Source organism: Molothrus ater, chromosome 13, assembly GCF_012460135.2.
Source record: "Molothrus ater isolate BHLD 08-10-18 breed brown headed cowbird chromosome 13, BPBGC_Mater_1.1, whole genome shotgun sequence".
Taxonomy (NCBI): Eukaryota; Metazoa; Chordata; class Aves; order Passeriformes; family Icteridae; genus Molothrus; species Molothrus ater.
Genome location: NC_050490.2, coordinates 2379462 through 2396981, shown reverse-complemented (window position 1 = coordinate 2396981; position 17520 = coordinate 2379462). Strand labels below are relative to the sequence as shown.

Below are 17520 nucleotides of genomic sequence, written 5' to 3'. Positions count from 1 at the left end.
TGAAGTGACAATAATTACATTTCTCTCCCATCAGCAAACAGTGGGAAGAGAAAAACATGGGGAGCATGGAAAAGGAAGATGATAAAATAAGAGGGATAAGTGTTATGTAGATTCTGAAAGGAACTGACATGTGAAAAGGTGCAGGGATACCCAGGTGGAAGCTCAACATCTGGGTTATTTCTCCTGTGTGCAGCTGGCCCAGGTGTGTGGGTCTGGTGTCAGATTTGATGTCACAAGGTGTTATTTTGGGTGCCAGCAGCACAGGGCTGTTGGCTGCTACAGCAGAAACATCTTGTGCCCACAGGTTCAGATGAAGCAGTGAAATGTGTTTAGATTGGCATCCAGGAATTACTGCCCTGCACAGTGTGTTGGGAGGTGCTGGTGGATGGGTAAGAAACAAACTGAACCCTGAGGATTGGGAATAGGGAGAAAGTTTCCCTGTTTCTGTAGTGCCTTGCCAGGTTAGGGGATGTTATAATAAACTCAGTGAACTTTGCTTCCAGAATTGCCCCTTTAGCAGCCTCAATGCTGACACTGATCCCTGTTTTTTCCAAATCATTCGGTATTTGGCAAACTCTGCACATGATTTCAGGCTTTAGCTGTCACAGATTATTTATGCCGGCTTTGGATGCTTCCAGTGGACTGTTTGTTTTGGATTTTTGCCACGTGCTGCTAATGCTGTCCCTGAAAATGAATGTATTGAGGCTGGTCTTTCTGAATGTGTATTAAACTGTGATCATATAGCAAAAGATCACGTAGAATGTAAAAATCAAGCAGTATTTACATGTTTAATGTCTGTACAAAGCCTAATTGGCAGTCAAAGTTTTAGTATTTTTCTGTCAACCTGTTAATAATCAGATGATTATTGTCAGTTTTATCAGGACCCTCTGAGCCTTCCCCTTGCAAACAGTAAGTGATTATATTATGTAGGAGAACCCAGGTAATAGAATTAATTTGTAACCATATTTAGAGATAGTGCGTTTTTATGTTGGAAATAAAATTATGTTAGCATAGTAAAATTGAGCAAAGTCAGCATTCAGGATTAATTTGAGAAGAATCTTCATTCTAACATAGAAAATGGAAAAGGAAAATAGAATATATTAGGCTGAAAGTGTATGGTCAGAGGGCTGGAGCCAGGCTGGGAGAGCTGGGGCTGCTCACCTGGACAAGAGGAGCTCCAGGGAACCCTCAGAGCCCCTGCCAGGGCCTGAAGGGGCTCCAGGAGAGCTGGGGAGGGACTGGGACAAGGGATGGAGGGACAGGACAAGGGGTAGTGGCTTCCCACTGCCAGAGGGCAGGGTTGGATGGGATATTGGGAGGAATTCTGGCTGTGAGGGTGGTGAGGCCCTGCCCAGAGCAGCTGTGGCTGCCCCTGGATCCCTGGCAGTGTTCCAGCTGGGTTGGATGGGGCTTGGAGCACCCTGGTCTCGTGGAAGGTTTCCCAGCCCATGGCAGGGGTGGAATGAGATGAGCTCTAAAACCTCTTCCAGCTCACACCATTCCAGGATTCTGTGTTGACTTAAAATGCCTTAAATGTTTCCTTGCATAGGTGTGCAGAGTCCATGAATTTTTGGCCAGAGTGATCCCAGGAGTTTGCAATAGGCAAAAATGTATAAGTGACTGAAGTGTAGCATCATTTTTATATGTTCACCTGTAAATGTAAGTATGTAGTAACTCAAAAGGCCTTTAATTAAAATAGTGCACCGAGGAATTATTAACAGGTGACACAATACAAGCTTTGTGCCATTCTTTTCATGATCCTATTTAATTTTTTATGTCTAAATGCAAAAATATTAATTTTTCAAGTAATGAAGTAGCAAATACAACAGCCTGCTGGAATGGTTGTTGTTAGGAGACCCTTTCTCCCTGACATATGCTAATTACCTTAGGATGGATATTTCATTGCGTTATTTTCTCCAAAATGCTTTGGAAAACTGACTGCATGCACAAGGTCTGTTGGACTCTGAGCCAGGGCCAGGCTCATGTGCAGCAGGGCACGGGAGACCACGACCAATTAACTTCATTAACATTGCTTTGACCTCTCCCAACACTCTGAGCCATGTTTGAGGTTGTTACCAGTAAACCCCGTGGCACCCTGGGATTTACAAGGCTCGAATTAACACCCCTTTGCTTTCTGATCTCAGAAGCTTCTGGTCTTTGAGTGGTTTTGTGGGGGGGACTTGGCTCTTCCATGTCCCCAGAGCTGCTGAGACTTTTAGCATCTCCATGGGGTTCATGCTTGGCTTGCAGCCCTGCTGGATTCAAGTTGTTTGGATGCAGAAGGCACAGGTGTTTGTTGTTACCAATTCCATGCAGAATAAACATCTCTAGAGATGTTTGGGTGGGTGGGGTGGAGTGGCCTGGTGCTTTACAGCGGATTTATTGAGTGTGCAGGAGGGAGGAGGCAAGGTCAGTTTGCTCAAGGTAAGCAACTTAAAGTCCTGTTTGCACTTCTCACGTGAGTCAGCAGTCTTGGATACGCTCTGATAACATCAAGAAAAAGAGCCAGTCCTCTTGGCCTCAGCTTTGAAGTAAAATCTGGGTGAGGAATTACCCAGCTTAAGTACAGGGGGGGGGTTTGTTCACCCCTCTTGATGAAAAGCTGATGCTGAGCTGCAGAGCTACACAAAGCAAGCCCAGCCCAGCACTTCCCTGACATCATCCATGCTGCATCTGTGCCTGTAGTAAAGCCATAGGAAAGCAGCTGGAACACTTCCCGGTGCATAATGTATGTCCTGCTACCAAGCAATGCAGCGTGAATCTCTGCCAGATGTATTTCACTGGGACAAATTCATTTCTGGGCTTTGAAGTGCACGTGCTGGGGGATAATATACTTAATGAAATATTGGAGGGAGAAACAATACAGCATAAAATAGTGCTGCTCATTTGAGGGCCTCAGAAATGAAACAATTCTCCAAATCCCAGCCTTGGAGTGGATGTAGGAGATGAGGGTGGCTGTAATTGGACTGAAGGTCATGGATCTGGAAACCTGGGGGAGACTGCAGGGCCAGGGTGACCAGTGAGATGCTTTCCCTGAATACTCTTGCCAGCATCAAATATCTGCAGTTCCCTAAACCTGTTGTGGGTTTTGACTTCGTGGTTTTTTGACCCTTCTTGAGCATTTTGTTGATGCCAAGAGGGAACTGTCATAGTTGTGAGGTCTTGCTCCAGTGGGCCAGTGCTCAACGAAAAACTCAGCATTACAAGTGACATTAGGATGTGTGTCCATGTAAACTTTAATCTGTATGAAGCATCACTGCCACCTGATTGCCCAGATCCTGGTTCTGAGGGTCCTGCTTTTCTCCCTAATTCCCTTTTGTCTTTCTAGTGGAGTAACTCTTAACATCTTCCACAGCAGTTTGGAGTTTGCTAGAACTGGTGGAGAGCTGGGGCCCTTTAACTCTGAATGTGCTTTTATCTGGGGCTGCTGGTGGTGTGTTATCTTCTTGTAGTGATGAAGTTTGAGAAATCAGCTGCACATTTGATGTTTCATTGCCAGAGAGATGAGTTTGTTTGGTTTTAAGCAGTATAATAGAAATAAAAAGTGCACTGTACAAAGGAGTTGGTTGCAATAACTCATATCCAATGTGAGATATGCACATCTCTGAAAAAGGGTGACTTGGTAGGGGAAAAAGTGTTGCTGATTAAATCATCATGGGTTCAAAATCTCCTGGACAGGAAGGAAAGAAATTTATCTCCTCTTCACTGGCACAGGACCGTGGAAAAATGCATCTGTAGCAAGGGCCAGGTGTGCAGGGGAAGGTGGTGATGGTCATTTTGTTTTAGCAGCTAAAATTTGTGGGTGCTGAGTACAACACACCCATGAGATGGATTCAGGAGGTTTTCTGGTGTGTTGCTCACAAAATTTTCACTGAAAACCAGAGGGTATTTCTGATACCTCAGACTGGGGGCAAAATCAGGAAAAGCTTGAGGTGCTGTGGGAGGGGGAGTAGGGGGAGGCTGTGTTGTGTTTGGATGTTGAGTATCTGCCTAGCTATCTGCTACAGCTTTGGGGTATTTGTAGGATAACACCTAACTGTTTTTATTTTGTTTTTCAGCCTTGCTAACATGATGACCTGACAAGATACAGCACACAGTCCTGACTATGCAGCCCAGGGACTGATGGGCCAGGATCCAATATGAGTGTAAATGATGTTGGAGGCAGACGACGCTTTGAGGATAGCGAGTACACGCTGCACATCTACCCCGGGAGCATCGCAGAGGGCACAATCTACTGCCCCATCGCCGCCAGGAAAACCTCCACGGCCGCCGAGGTCATCGACTCGCTCATCGACAAACTCCAGCTCGAGAAGACAAAATGCTACGTGTTGGCCGAAGTGAAGGAGTTTGGAGGGGAGGAATGGATCCTCAACCCCACGGACTGCCCGGTGCAGCGCATGATGCTGTGGCCGCGCATGGCGCTGGAGAACCGCATCAGCGGCGAGGATTATCGCTTCCTGCTGCGGGAGAAGAACCTGGATGGCTCCATCCACTACGGCAGCCTCCAGTCCTGGCTGCGGGTGACGGAGGAGCGGCGCAGGATGGTGGAGAGGGGCTTCCTGCCCCAGCCCCAGCAGAAGGACTACGATGACTTGTGCGGCTTGCCGGACCTGAACGAGAAAACGCTCCTGGAAAATCTCAGAAACCGCTTCAAGCAGGAAAAAATCTACACCTACGTTGGCAGCATCCTCATTGTTATTAATCCCTTCAAGTTCCTACCTATTTATAACCCCAAGTATGTGAAGATGTACGATAACCATCAGCTGGGGAAGCTGGAGCCCCACATTTACGCTGTGGCAGATGTGGCTTACCATGCTATGCTCCAGAGGAAGAAGAACCAGTGCATTGTGATTTCAGGAGAGAGCGGCTCGGGAAAGACACAGAGCACCAACTTTCTGATTCATCACCTCACCGCCCTCAGCCAGAAGGGATTTGCCAGTGGAGTAGAACAGATTATTCTTGGAGCTGGCCCAGTGCTTGAGGTAAGATGGAAACGATAGTAGTGTGGAAATGTTTTAACGGTGAAAAAAACCAAACCTGAGTAGTTGGGATTTTATTGTGACACTTAACTCTATGGTTATCTGCTAAATACTGATAATAAAGTGACAACAGCGTTAGCAATGAGAGAAGCTTGTGTTTCCACCTATAGAATATTACTTGCTTCCAAAAAAAAGAGGAAAAAACAAAAGTACAGCAGATGGCTTGCCGCCAAATTTGTTAATGCTTTGTTTTCACTCAAGTGTTTCTCCATGCAGGTTTATCTCGGTGGTTTCTCAGTGGGAAAATGGAAATGAGAATTATCAGTAGCAATTTTCTAGTATATTGAAAAAGGATTTCATTGCACACAATGTATTGATAATATTGTATTTATGGAGCTTCTGTGCAGTCAGCTTCTTTGAGCTGGGGAAGAAATCAAAGGTAACTTTCATGGTCAAAATTGTGTTTTCTAACCATGAGTGCTTGACTTGGCTACTTATTGGTTGCTTTATGAGGACTCTTCCTGTGTATTAGAGGTTAGATAAACTTGGCTATCAACTTTTCAGGTATGAACTCTGAAGTGGGATACCAGTGTGCATTCCTTAATTAATTAGTCATGAGTTTGCCCCATAGTGGTTGAGATGGTTTTCCTTGGAATTGACAGCTTTGCCAGTTAGAATTTTGTTGCTTGAAGCCCATCTACACGTGGATGATGTGTCAGCTTCAGCCATGCCATTGTCCTTGGAAGCCATGATACAAGGAGGTTTTTTGGTGCATGCATCCTCCCCCTCTCACTCTCTGGAGTTAATGAGAAAACATCAGACCAGGCTCCTGTAATTAATGGTGGTTACTGTGGTGACCCACATTGGTGACCACATTAATTTCAGAAAACTGGCATGAAGACTACTGCATTCCACCTCCAGTCCTGTTATTCCACCTGCAATCCTGTTATTTATTTGAAACACTTCCATGCTCTTTAGTTTTTGATAGGTTGCTTAATGCGTCATGTTGGACCAGGGTCATTTTAGAGTTCTCTTTAGCGGTGTCAGAGGGAGCATGTCTGTCTAGGTTAGATTTCTGGAGGTGGAGAAGAGAGCTCTCTGTGAAAAGAAAGGTAGAGGGAGATTTGGGGAATTGTTTTTTTCTTCGATTCTACTTTTCTCAGGAATAGGTCGTCTATTTGCTTGGCTCTTGGATGGAGAGAGGCATCACAAATGGTTTGCTAGGAATCCTGTTCTGGTGGTGGCCACTCACTTCTTCTGGGGGCCATTCACAGAAGGGTTTGGGTTGGAAGGGATCATCCCATTCCACTCCCTGCCATGAGCAGCAACACCTTCCTCTATCCAGATTGCTCCAAGCCCCGTCCAACCTGGCCTGGAGCGCTTCCAGGAATGGAGCTTGGAGCTTCTCTGTGCCAGGACCTCTCCACCATCACAGGGAAGAATTCCTTCCTAATTCTTAATATACTTTTCCTTTAAAAAGCAGCTTTGTAGTTCCTCTCCTTGGTTCCCTTTCCTCTAGCTGAGGTTGCTCAAAGCCCCCGTGTCTGGCAAGTTGTGTGTGTTGGGATGAGGTGGAGGGCAGGGATGCACTCCAGCCTTTTGTTTTCCTTTCGCAAGATCTGCAGCTGTTTTTGAGAGAAAAAAATCCTGAATCATATCTGTTATATATTTTTTTTTTTTTGCTGTTGGAACAGAAGTTTGTATTCCTTCACTCCAGCAGCTGGATGGCTGCTGTTGTGCTGTGTCTGCTTCCAGGCCTCTTGGAAAAAGTGGGGGTAATCCAGAATTTCTTCTGCTCTGCCAGCACTGGTCCCAAATAGTCACAAATCAGGCAGCCTGAAAGATAAAGTGGCTATATTTCTGCTTTTCCTTCTCTTTCTAGAGTTTCCCAAGAAAGGGATCTTCAGAGCAGAGCTTTGGGTTGCATTACTCTGCAAAGCGTTTGCAGATTTGACCTTTTAAGTTGTGGTTGAAATAAATTGAATAAACTCTGGAAGTTTAGATGCCAAACTTTTGGGGATTTTTTTTCTTCTTTTCCTTTGTTCTTCTTCTTTCCTCCAGACACCTTCTGCATTCCCTTTGCATATTTAAGATCAGATGGTGTTCAGCTCAGGTTTGTCCTTCAGAGGCAGCGACACAGCTCTTTGTGCTGTGACTTCTGATTTAGAAAATGGAACAACCAACAGCTCACTTGGACCCACTGATCTCTTTCTCTGCCTGAAAAGTGTCTCTGGCAGGACAAGTGCGTGGAACCTCCTGTTCCTGGGAATGCCTTTGCTGTCATGCTCACACAGCAGGAGCGGAAGTGGAGCAAAATTGAGATTTTTTTTTTTTTTTTCTGCAGCTTCTCTGTTTTCCTAATTTACCTTTCATGAACAGCTTTGGGCTATTGTTTGGGATTTTTTTTGTTGTTGTTGCATGAGATTCCTGAGTCTTGTCCAAATTGGACTTTTGGGGATGGCTGTCAAGACAAGCTGTTACTGCCCTCTAAACACAGTGACATCATTCACTAGTTGCACGTAGTTTGAGGTGTGTACTGAGACCAGGCATGTCCTTTTAAAGTGTATTTGATGTAAATCCTATGGATTTTCTTTTTCTTCTGCTGGGATTTAATAGGAAAATTTTGTTGTAATGGTGCTCCTTGGAATGGTTGCAATATGCTTCTTTTGGTGATAAATGATATTTTAAAATACTTGCATATTTATATATGATCTTTCATAAATTATATTCCTTAAATACCATACTATTTTTTCTAATAACAAGATTCCAATTTTTTTTAAAAACAGGTGATTTTCTTTATATTTTTCCTCAGTTTCTCCCCATTTTCTTATAAAACACATTATGTCCTATAAGGACTTGCTTGTTCAGCAGAGCTGAGCTTACTAAAATTTTGCACTCTGGCTCTTTAGTTTCAAGCCTGAGCTTCTCAAAAGCCGTAATTTTGTGTAGTTAATTAAGGAAGAGTTCCACGTGCTGCAGTTCCATTCTGTTTCTGATTGACTCCATGCAATATTTGAGGTGAAGATGACTTCTGCTCATCCTGATCCTCCATCAGGAGCCCAGAGTGCCACGCCTCAGCAAGACATTGAGGGGCTGGAGCACCAGGAGCAGCTGGGGAGGCTCAGCCTGGAGCAAAGGAGGCTCAGGAGGGACCTTGTGGCTCTGCACAACTCCTGACAGGAGAGGGAAGCCAGGGGAGGTTGGGCTCTGCTCCCAGGGAACAAGGGAGAGGACAAGAGGAAATGGCCTCCAAATGTGCCAGGGGAGGTTTAGGTTGGAAAAATTTCTTCACACTGGAAAAGATGTGGCTGCTCCATCCCTGGAAGCATTCAGGGTTAAGTTGGAGAGGTTGAACAACCAGGTCTAGTGGAAGGTGTTCCTGCCCAAGGCAGGGCGTTGGATTAGATGACCTTTGAAGTTCCCTTCCAATCCAAATCATGCCATGATTCAATTTGTGCTCTGCCTGGAGAACTGTGCTTTATCCCTGCAGGGATATTTTATCCCAGATCTAGGGAAGTTGTTGATATGAACTTGGAACAGTGTTTTAAAACCCTCTTTTCTCTTTAATTATATTAGCTGGAAACATCCAGATGAACTTTATGTTGGAATCCCAGCTCGTTTTTATGGACTGTAACCCTTAGAGGTGGGATGTGGATGGGATCATCACCTTGTACTGGTACATGGTACAGCCTGTGAGGATCCTCCTCCACCCTCCTGGACCATGCTTCAGCTTTCTGGGGAGCTCTGAATGAAACTTAATTTATTACATCTTGCTAATTTCTTTTTCAATTATGCATAAAACTGCAAAAGTAGGAAAATCCTCCGTGGCTCAGGTATGCCCAAAGGTCCTCAGACAGGTATTGGGTGAACCTTGGTCTAAAGGAGTCTACACCAGATTGTTTTACCATCGTCCCTTTCTCAGCATCTCATTTGTCACACGAGTACAGCCATGGCAGCCACACACAGCAGATGTGTTGTCTGAGCAGCTGTTTATTTGCCTTTTCAGACATCCCAGTGGGGATCTCTCAGTTGCTTTTTAAAAAAAATTACAAAAAGCCAAGAGCTGTGTTCCTGGGAGAGGCCTCGAGCACAGGCAGTGGCCAAGGGGAGCTGCTGCTGCCCTTCACAGCTGATACGCATCTGCAGCATCTCTGCCAGAAAAAAAGGAATGGATTGCTTGAATTGCTTTGGAGAGAACTGCAGGGAGCTTTCTGTAGACATGGCCCTGCTATTTGCATTCCCAGTGGCGGTGGTTTGCACAGGAACCTTAAGAACATCAGCTGGAGTTGCTTTTTGGTTTCTGGAGCAATGTTGTGCAATGTGTGTGTTTTGCTTTTGTGGGGAAGTCAGAGTTGCCACCTGAAGGCCTGGGAAGCTGAAAGCCTTTATTTTTTCTTATTTACTTAATCCTGATTGTAGGGTTGTTAGAGGGAAATACAGGCAGCATCTAGAAGATTTTGGATGTTATTTTCCAGGACTTTGTGCTAATGTGCAGGGTCCTCCCAGCTGAATTCAGCCCTGGCAGCTGGAGGTGCAGCCCTGTGAGGTGTGAGCAGAACAACTCCACACTGGGGGAATTGCAGTGGATGCTGCTGAATGTTTCCAGAGCCAGACAAAGAGCCATTGAGTCGAGTTAGAAAAATCAATTAACTGGAATGATCAGGCGTGTCCTGGACTTCCAGTAGGTTCGGGCAGCGTTGGACAGCACGGAGGGGCCAAAGCTCCCTGTGCATGTGGCCTCTGCTGCTTCTCCTGTGGGTGCCAGACCTGCAATTATCCTAGCTAGGACCCAGCTCCACTGGCAGATCCCACACTCTTAACTCCTGCACAGGAATGAGGATAAGGGGCTGCTTGATTCATATAGGAATTAGGGCACCGTTATTTGCCTGTGAGAAATGACATTTGCAAATGGACCAGATTCATATTTTTACCTGGAACAATGCTAATGGGATGTAAACTTTGATTATATTCCCTTTTTTTCTCTATTCCTGCTTGAAACGGTATTAATGGGAAATAAAATTTAAGTATATTTACATTTTTGCCCTCTATTTGGAACGGTATTAATGGGAGGTAACCAAATTCCATTAAAATGGGCTTAACAAAAGAAAACAGATTCTCTGATTCAGTTCACAATGTTCAATTTCCACTACACTGATTTTTAAGTAATTGGCTTGTATTGTGTGGTTCTAAAAGTTTTATATCCAAAAAAAAAAAAGGATTTATATGAAGGGGGGAGGGAATATTTATTCTTTTGCTTGTTATTCACTTTTAATCATTTTTAACCTATGATATGTGCAATTATCACTGCTCTGCCATCTGAGTTTGGGGTAGGTGTGAACACAGCAGCCAGGATTTTTTCCCTCTGCATTCTTGCCTCCCCAGTGCCTGGAAAGGTTAGAGAGAGAGCAGCACACGGAGATTATCCAGCTGATGCCTAATGTGGGAAGAATTTGTGCAGGCCGGACAAAGGACTCCCACAGCAAGGCTCAGGCACCAACTGCTTTTCACCAGCGCTTGCAAAATGCTGGGATTCTTCAGCTGGGGAGGTTTTAGAGTTTCAGGCTCTGTATCAAATAGCATCTTGTTCATCCCTATTTCTGACACTGAATTATTCAGTATTTTCACTGTAGAGTCTTCCTGCCATATCCAGATGGGCTGTATCAGTGCCTGGGTCTAATATTGTTATTATTTTTCATTGCATGCTATCTTCAGCAAATATTTCATTACTCCAAAGTCCAGATTATTGCACTTGAATGACAAAAAATGATGTTTCTTCCTTGAGATGACAGTGGGGAGATGGATTTGTTATTAAAGCAGGTTTATATGAAGCTGCTTTTCTCCACCCTTAAGAATTAGGAGCTATTTTGTTTCCAGGAGGGAAATGCCAAATAAACCCTGCCCTTGTTGGGTGGAGTGCTCACCTTGCAAGACATCCTGACTTTATGGACCTCGAGATAGCCAGGCTTTATGGATCACTAATATCAGGATCTCTGGCTATCCAGGCTCTATAAATATTTATGTATCTGTACAAAATAACCCTGAATCTGACCCTGGCAGCGACCAGTGTTCATTCAAACTGAGATGATGCTCATTATTATATGGTATTAGAGAACAATTTACTTTCTAATACCATTTTAAAAATATCTTTCTCTGTCTTACTCTACCAGTGTTTCTGTTATTTGGGTTTGTATTCAGCTTTTCTCGTAAAACTTGATTATCAAGGTGCACATTTAACAAAACATGAAGGAAGGGCACATTTTCTGACACCTTATGTTTTCATTTTTCTCTCTATTTAACAAATGCTGTAATTATAATGTAGCACTTAGTCTTTGATTGAAAACATTATTTATCAATGTTGCTGCTGTTCAGTAAGGCTTCCATGAAAACTTAATAACCAAGACAAGGACTTTTTATTCCTAACGTGCATAGTTAATACAGCACCATGTTTTTCTAGTCATGGAGTGAGAAGTTAATGCCTTAGTAGGGATTTTGTTTCTTCCCCCTCCCCCTTCTCCCTGTCAAAATACAGATTTTTTTTGTTTTCAGGAGCATTTACTGAGACCTTTTTGACTTTTTTCGTGGCTGGTAGCCTGTATGGGAATTGACACGCTGGGCTGGGTGCTGGGTGGATGCCAGGTGGGTGCTGTGCTGCAGCCCTTGGTGGGGAACAGAAGAGCCTGGGAACAAGGAGCCTTTGTAGGACAGGGACTACACCCAGCTTTGGTGGTAATTTCACAAATTTGGGCTTTTTTAACGGTTTCTGCCATCCCTGTGGCTTTTCTGGGCCCAGAATGAGAGTGCTGTCCCCTAAACACCTCTGGGAGAGCATTTGGGTTTGCTGGCCCAAGAGCAAATCCCTCTTCTGACAAAGTGTGCTACTGAGCTCAGAAATTGTATCCCAAGGGAGCACATAGGATTTTCTGACTCTGTCCTCCGTGTCTTCAAGGGAGAAAGGCTCCCCCTTCTTATTTATAGGGCAAGAATTGCTGCTTGTAACAATAAATTGTTATTGCCACTAATTTTATAGGGTGGGGTCAGAGAAAGTTATGACAGGGAGCACAGTGGTCACCTGGTCCCAGCTCCCTGCTCAGGCAGGGCTGTTCCAGAGCACAGGGCAGAAGATTGTGTCCAGACAGCTCTGGAATATCTCCAGAAAGGGAGACTCCACAGCCTCTCCGGACAGTCTGTCCAGTGCTTGGTCACTGCACAGTGGAAAAGTTCTTCCTCCTGTCCAGGTGGAACTTGCTGAGCTCAGTCCCTGCCTGTGGCTCTGGTGCCATTGCTGGGCCTGGAGCAGAGCCTGGGCCCTGCTCTGCCCCTTCCTGCACCCAGGGACACTGAGGGATACCCTGGGACACCCAGGGACAGGCAGTACCATCCAGGGACACCTAGGGACACTGAGGGATACCCAGGGACAGGCAGGGACACCCAGGGCTGAGGGCCCCTCTCAGCTGGGGCTCCTCTCCAGGCTGAGCAGCCCCAGCCCCCTCAGCCTCTCCTTGGCAGGGAGATGCTCCAGGCCCTTCCTCATCTCTGCAGCCTCTGCTGGACCTGGTTCTCTCTCCACAGCTCCCTGACAGGAGGGTGCAGCCTGCTGGGGGCTGGGCTGTGCTCCCAGGAAACAAGGGACAGGACAAGAGGACGTTCATTGTCTTAAGCTGCCTCAGTGGAGGTTCAGATTGGACATTGGGAAGAGTTTCTTCACAGAAGGTGTGGTTAGGCATTGGAATGGGCTGCCCAGGAAGGAGGTGTCCCCATCCCTGAAGCTGTTGAAGGAATGACTGGACATGGCACTCAATGCTATGGTCTGGATGACAAGGTGGTGATCACAGGTTGGATTTGATGATCTCAGAGGTCTTTTCCAGTCTCAATGACTCCAAGATTCTGTGGTAACTACAGCCCTGCAATGTGTACATCTTCTTTCTCCATATGATTCCTGTGGGAATAGACTTGATAATTCCAGCAACTGAGGGACTGAGACAACTTCATACTTGGGTTGATTCATACACCGAGGTGTTGTAAAAAGAAGCAAATCTGATATTTTGGTCCATCTATGCAGAGATGTGACAGCTGCACCAAGAATACTGACATATCAGGACTAGGAGACCTCCAGTTGAGCTGGTGTTCATGCCTGTAATTGTTACTTTCCAAGTCAGTGTGTTCACTGAGGAGAGTGATGATGGTGGTCACTGAAAATGCCTCAACCCAGGAATTGCTGGGATGGGCGTTGTTGTCCACCTCTTCTACAGCAGGTGGATTGCAGTTTTCTTTCAACATCTTAAGGATATAAAGGAGTTTAACCAAATGCCTCCTGATTTGCCCCAATGGCTTTGCCAATCCAAGAGAACTCAGCTGAAAGCAATAAGGCACTTCAGGGAGGCAGAGGCAGGGAGCTGCTCCCACTTGTTTGCTGTTTAAGGTTAAATATTACGTAGAGGTTAAGTTAAAGCTCGGCGGAGGGCGGTGGAACAATCCTCTCCCAATCCCACGTTGCACAAGGCTCACAGGAGCTCATGGCAGCAATTCAGGGTAGGCAAATAAAATCATTGTTTGCCGTGTTTGCGGAAGGGATCTGCCTTAACGGCAGCAGCAGATTGCAGCTCCCTCCTATTCCCTTAATTAAGATGGATGAGGAATCAACGTTGTGCCAGACAGTTGAGCCTTTGCCTTTGTCACTGTGGCTGGGGATTTGGACTTCTCTGGGCAGAGGCTGTGATAGGGAAGATGAAAGAGCAAGCAGAATCTGAAGAGTTTCAAACAGTGGAGACCTTTTGTAGATCATTTATTTTCAACACATCAAGTATAAAAACCAAATGATGTCCATTTTGCATCAGCAGGTTAACAGAGCTCTCTGTCCCTGGGTCGTTGGTGTCCCACCATCGCTCCCTGCTCCCGTGAAGCCTTGAGCTGAAGGGAGGCACCTCCTGTGCAGGAGTGGAGAGCCATGGAGAGCCAGGTCTTCCCCTGTGCTGCCACAGATGAAGGCTTCACCTCATCCTCATCCCTCGGAGGACATGAGGCAGGGCAGGATGAGACCTGCCTGCTAGTCCCACCACTTGCAGGCAGCTGTAGCTCAGGGATCTCTCCTAAATTGGCACAGTCTTCATCTCCTAAGTCTGAATGGGTGTTTTTGGGGTCAGCTTCACTATCAATGGCCATAAGGAAAGCCTGAATAGAGGAAAAGATGTTACAATATTGATTAAGAGTCAAAATAATTGAAAATTTAGCACAGCACAAGACAGATCACGATTGTTGGCTGTTATGAAAAACATTATTTATAGTTATAGAACATATATATGTATATATATTTAAAAAAAGGAAAAAGTTTAGCAATTTCTGCCCATAATGTAATTTTAAAAAATATAATTTTTTTTGTCAGTGTTGTCCAGATCCACACTATTCTCATTTGAAAGGAGGAGATAAGAACAAAAGAAGGCAATTTCTGTGCACTGACTTTGTGGTAGAGACCAAAGATTTACTGATTGTCCCAAAATGGGCAGATTGACTTAAGGTTTTTAGTTGGGAGAAAAATCTTAGCCAAGGATCTCAGTGAAGGATATCAAAGGAGAATGAAAGCAGCTGGGTAAAAATGCTCATGTCCAACATAAGGATAAAATGTTTATACTTACTTTTTAATTTCCTCAATGATAAAGCAAATTTTTTTTTGAGAAACAGCAGGTTTGGGGAGCAAAGTTTTGGTTTGCTGGGTTGGTTGGGAGCTGTCTCCCAAATATTTGTTGCTTGAGTGCTTTCCAAAGCAGAGCAGATCCAGACTTCAGTAAAGCATCTGATGTGCTTGGAGAAGAAATGGAAAAAAATAAATGAAGAAACAAAAGAAAAAGATACAAAGCAGATTTCATAACACAAAATCCTTTTTTGAAGAAATTTCTCAGGATTCCAAATATTCTACATACAAGCTGGTAGATGTAAGGAGTAGTCCTGAGTCTCTCCTGTGGGAAATTGTAGGGTTCAGTTGAAGGTTTTCTTCTCATATGTAGAAAGTGAATTATCCTTTAATTAAGGAGATTTGAAAAATAGTCTTGAAGAGCAGAAAATGCACTGTTTTATGGTTGTTCAGCAAATACAGGGAAAGTGGTTTCCATCTGATGGAGATGGGGAAGATTTGGTGTTGTCTCCTTAAAACAACCTTCTCTACAAGGCTCATATCCACTTCTTCATTGAAAGAGAACTTTGCAAACTTTGGAAATACACTTTTCTGGTTTAGTTTAGGGCTCTGAAAAATGCGGAGTTGGAGACATCGGAGTTTGTCTTCATCTCCAAGGCTACGGCCGCGGAGCTGGCGATGCTCGGAGGAATGTGTTTGAATTATTAGGCTGAACTCTGCATTTCTGGGCCAGAGTGTTCCTGGTATTTGGAGGCCTCTGGGATAGAGGTAACCTTGCCAGCAGGTCATAAATTTGAGCCAGGTTTTTTTTTACCTTAGTCAGGAAATTCACGCTGGAGCTTTCCTTAAGCCAGGATTGGCAGTGATCTAATCCCAGCCCACAGCCAAAGCTGGGAGTTGTTTTCTGGCGTTTGGTCGCCGTCTCTTTGTTCCGTCCGTCACGTCCCCGATCGCTCGATTTGCCCCGCTCCGTGCTGTTCCCCAGAGCTGTGAGTCAGGAGTGGATGAATGCACACAACCAGCCTGCAAAAGCCTCACTGCTCGTTGTGGGTGATGGCCAGCACCAGGATGTGCTGTCCAGGGAAAATTATAATGAGCAGTTCGTTTTAGCTTCTCCAAATAAGAGCTAGAGGAAAACCTGCCGTGGGATTTTGGAAGGTTTGGGATGCTTCATGCACAAGCAGGTAGAAATCTGCATTGCAGGTGTCATATCAAAATCAAAATAAATAACAACAATAACTTGTATAATAATATATGCTAATAACAACAACTCGTATAATAATATATGCTAATATCTCCTTTAGTAATAATAATATATATTAACATCTCCTTTAGTAATAATATATATTAACATCTCCTTTAGTAATAATAACATATATTAATATCTCCTATAGTAATAATAATATAAGTTAATATCTCCGATAGTAATAATAATACGTTAGTATTTCCTATAATACTCACATATATATTAATTATATGAATACACACACAAATCTGCACTGCAGGTGTCACACACACATCCAAAATAATATATATATTATAATATCTGCCATAATAATAAATGTAATAATAATTATATGTAATTACATATATACACACACACCCCAATCTGCAGTGCAGGTGTCAAAGTATAAAATAACATCTGTAATAATATTTGTTATATTAATATATGTAATGTAATAATAGTGTAATAATATGTATGCACAAAGAAAAATCTGCATTGCAGGTGACTCAAAGTAGTCCAAACTTATATATATATATTAATATGTCCTGCAATAATCTATGTAATAGCAATATATCTACATGCATATATACAAAAACCTCTGCGTTGCTGGTGTCATAGGTGTTCATAATTACAAATAATAATAATACCAACAGCAATAATAATATAACATCTCAGGTGTCATATAGAATCCCCAAACAATTACTCAGGTAAAACCCCATTGCATTCTCTGGGTCATGGCTTAATGTGAATGTAAAAAGCTTTATTTTAATTTAATTCTCAAGCTATAATAGAAGTAAACCCTTTATGCTATGGAAAAGCACAGCTGTGATGGATAGTTAAAATATTTTGGAGAGTATTTAGCAATGGAAATTTGTCCAATATGTTAATTATTGCATCTGTTAGTGAAATGTGAGGTATGTTTGTTATAAGCAGAGATGCTGCTCCAGTCCATGGCTGCATCACTGTGATGTGAAATTCATATGAATTAAGCCAGTTTTAAAGGAATTTCAGTGGATTCCTTGGAATAGCAGCTGCTCAACACTGGGATGCTGATGATGTGTAATTCCCAGCAGTGCTGTCAGTGTTGCTGGGCAGTGATTTTTGTGCTGCAAATATAGCACAAGGTTTATTTTCCCCCTTCCTTCTCTTTTCTTTCCTGCAAATGGAAGCATGGAAAGACCCGCTCCCATGTCCTGTCCAGATTGCCACCGGATGTTTGCTTTAAATCAGAATATTCTATTGCTAGACATGTTAGATTAAAATTCAATTGTTAAAAAATAATATTGTGAAAGAGAAAGAACTTCAAAGTTCTTTCTGGCTAGGGGAATATGTCTAAAAATTCAGCACAGGGTCACCTGCCATTTCCATTGCTGGTGCCTATAGCCAATCAGTCTAAATGCACCAATGCTCCCCGTTTTTGCATCATGTAGCTGCTAAAAATGATAAATAACCCAACTCCTGCTCCTCCAGCCTGTGCTGCAAATCAGGGGAATGGAGGTGCCCCTCCAATTTTGCACAGTGAAACCTCCTAAATTGCCTTGTGTCCATGCACACAAACTCCTTGCCTTCTTGAATAGGTCTCAGTGTAACAAGTGGGCATCCAAGAGCTGTTAAACCTGGATTAATCCTGGGTTTGGGCTGCTCCAGGAGGGATTACAAAGCATAATATTGGCATTAAGGCTTTCCAAAGT

At 43.8% G+C, this 17520-nt stretch overlaps 1 protein-coding gene across 6 annotated transcripts in view; it reads left to right on the top strand.

Annotated features, from left to right (window-relative positions):
- Positions 1 to 17520, top strand: part of MYO9A (myosin IXA) — a 176379-nt gene that overhangs the window by 27005 nt on the left and 131854 nt on the right. For all 6 annotated transcript variants that reach the window (XM_036390037.2, XM_036390040.2, XM_036390039.2 and 3 more), the window contains exon 2: positions 4059 to 4982. In XM_036390037.2, the coding sequence (XP_036245930.1) occupies positions 4140 to 4982 (843 nt within the window). In that variant the 5' untranslated portion in view covers positions 4059 to 4139. The remainder of the gene's footprint in view (positions 1 to 4058; positions 4983 to 17520) is intronic.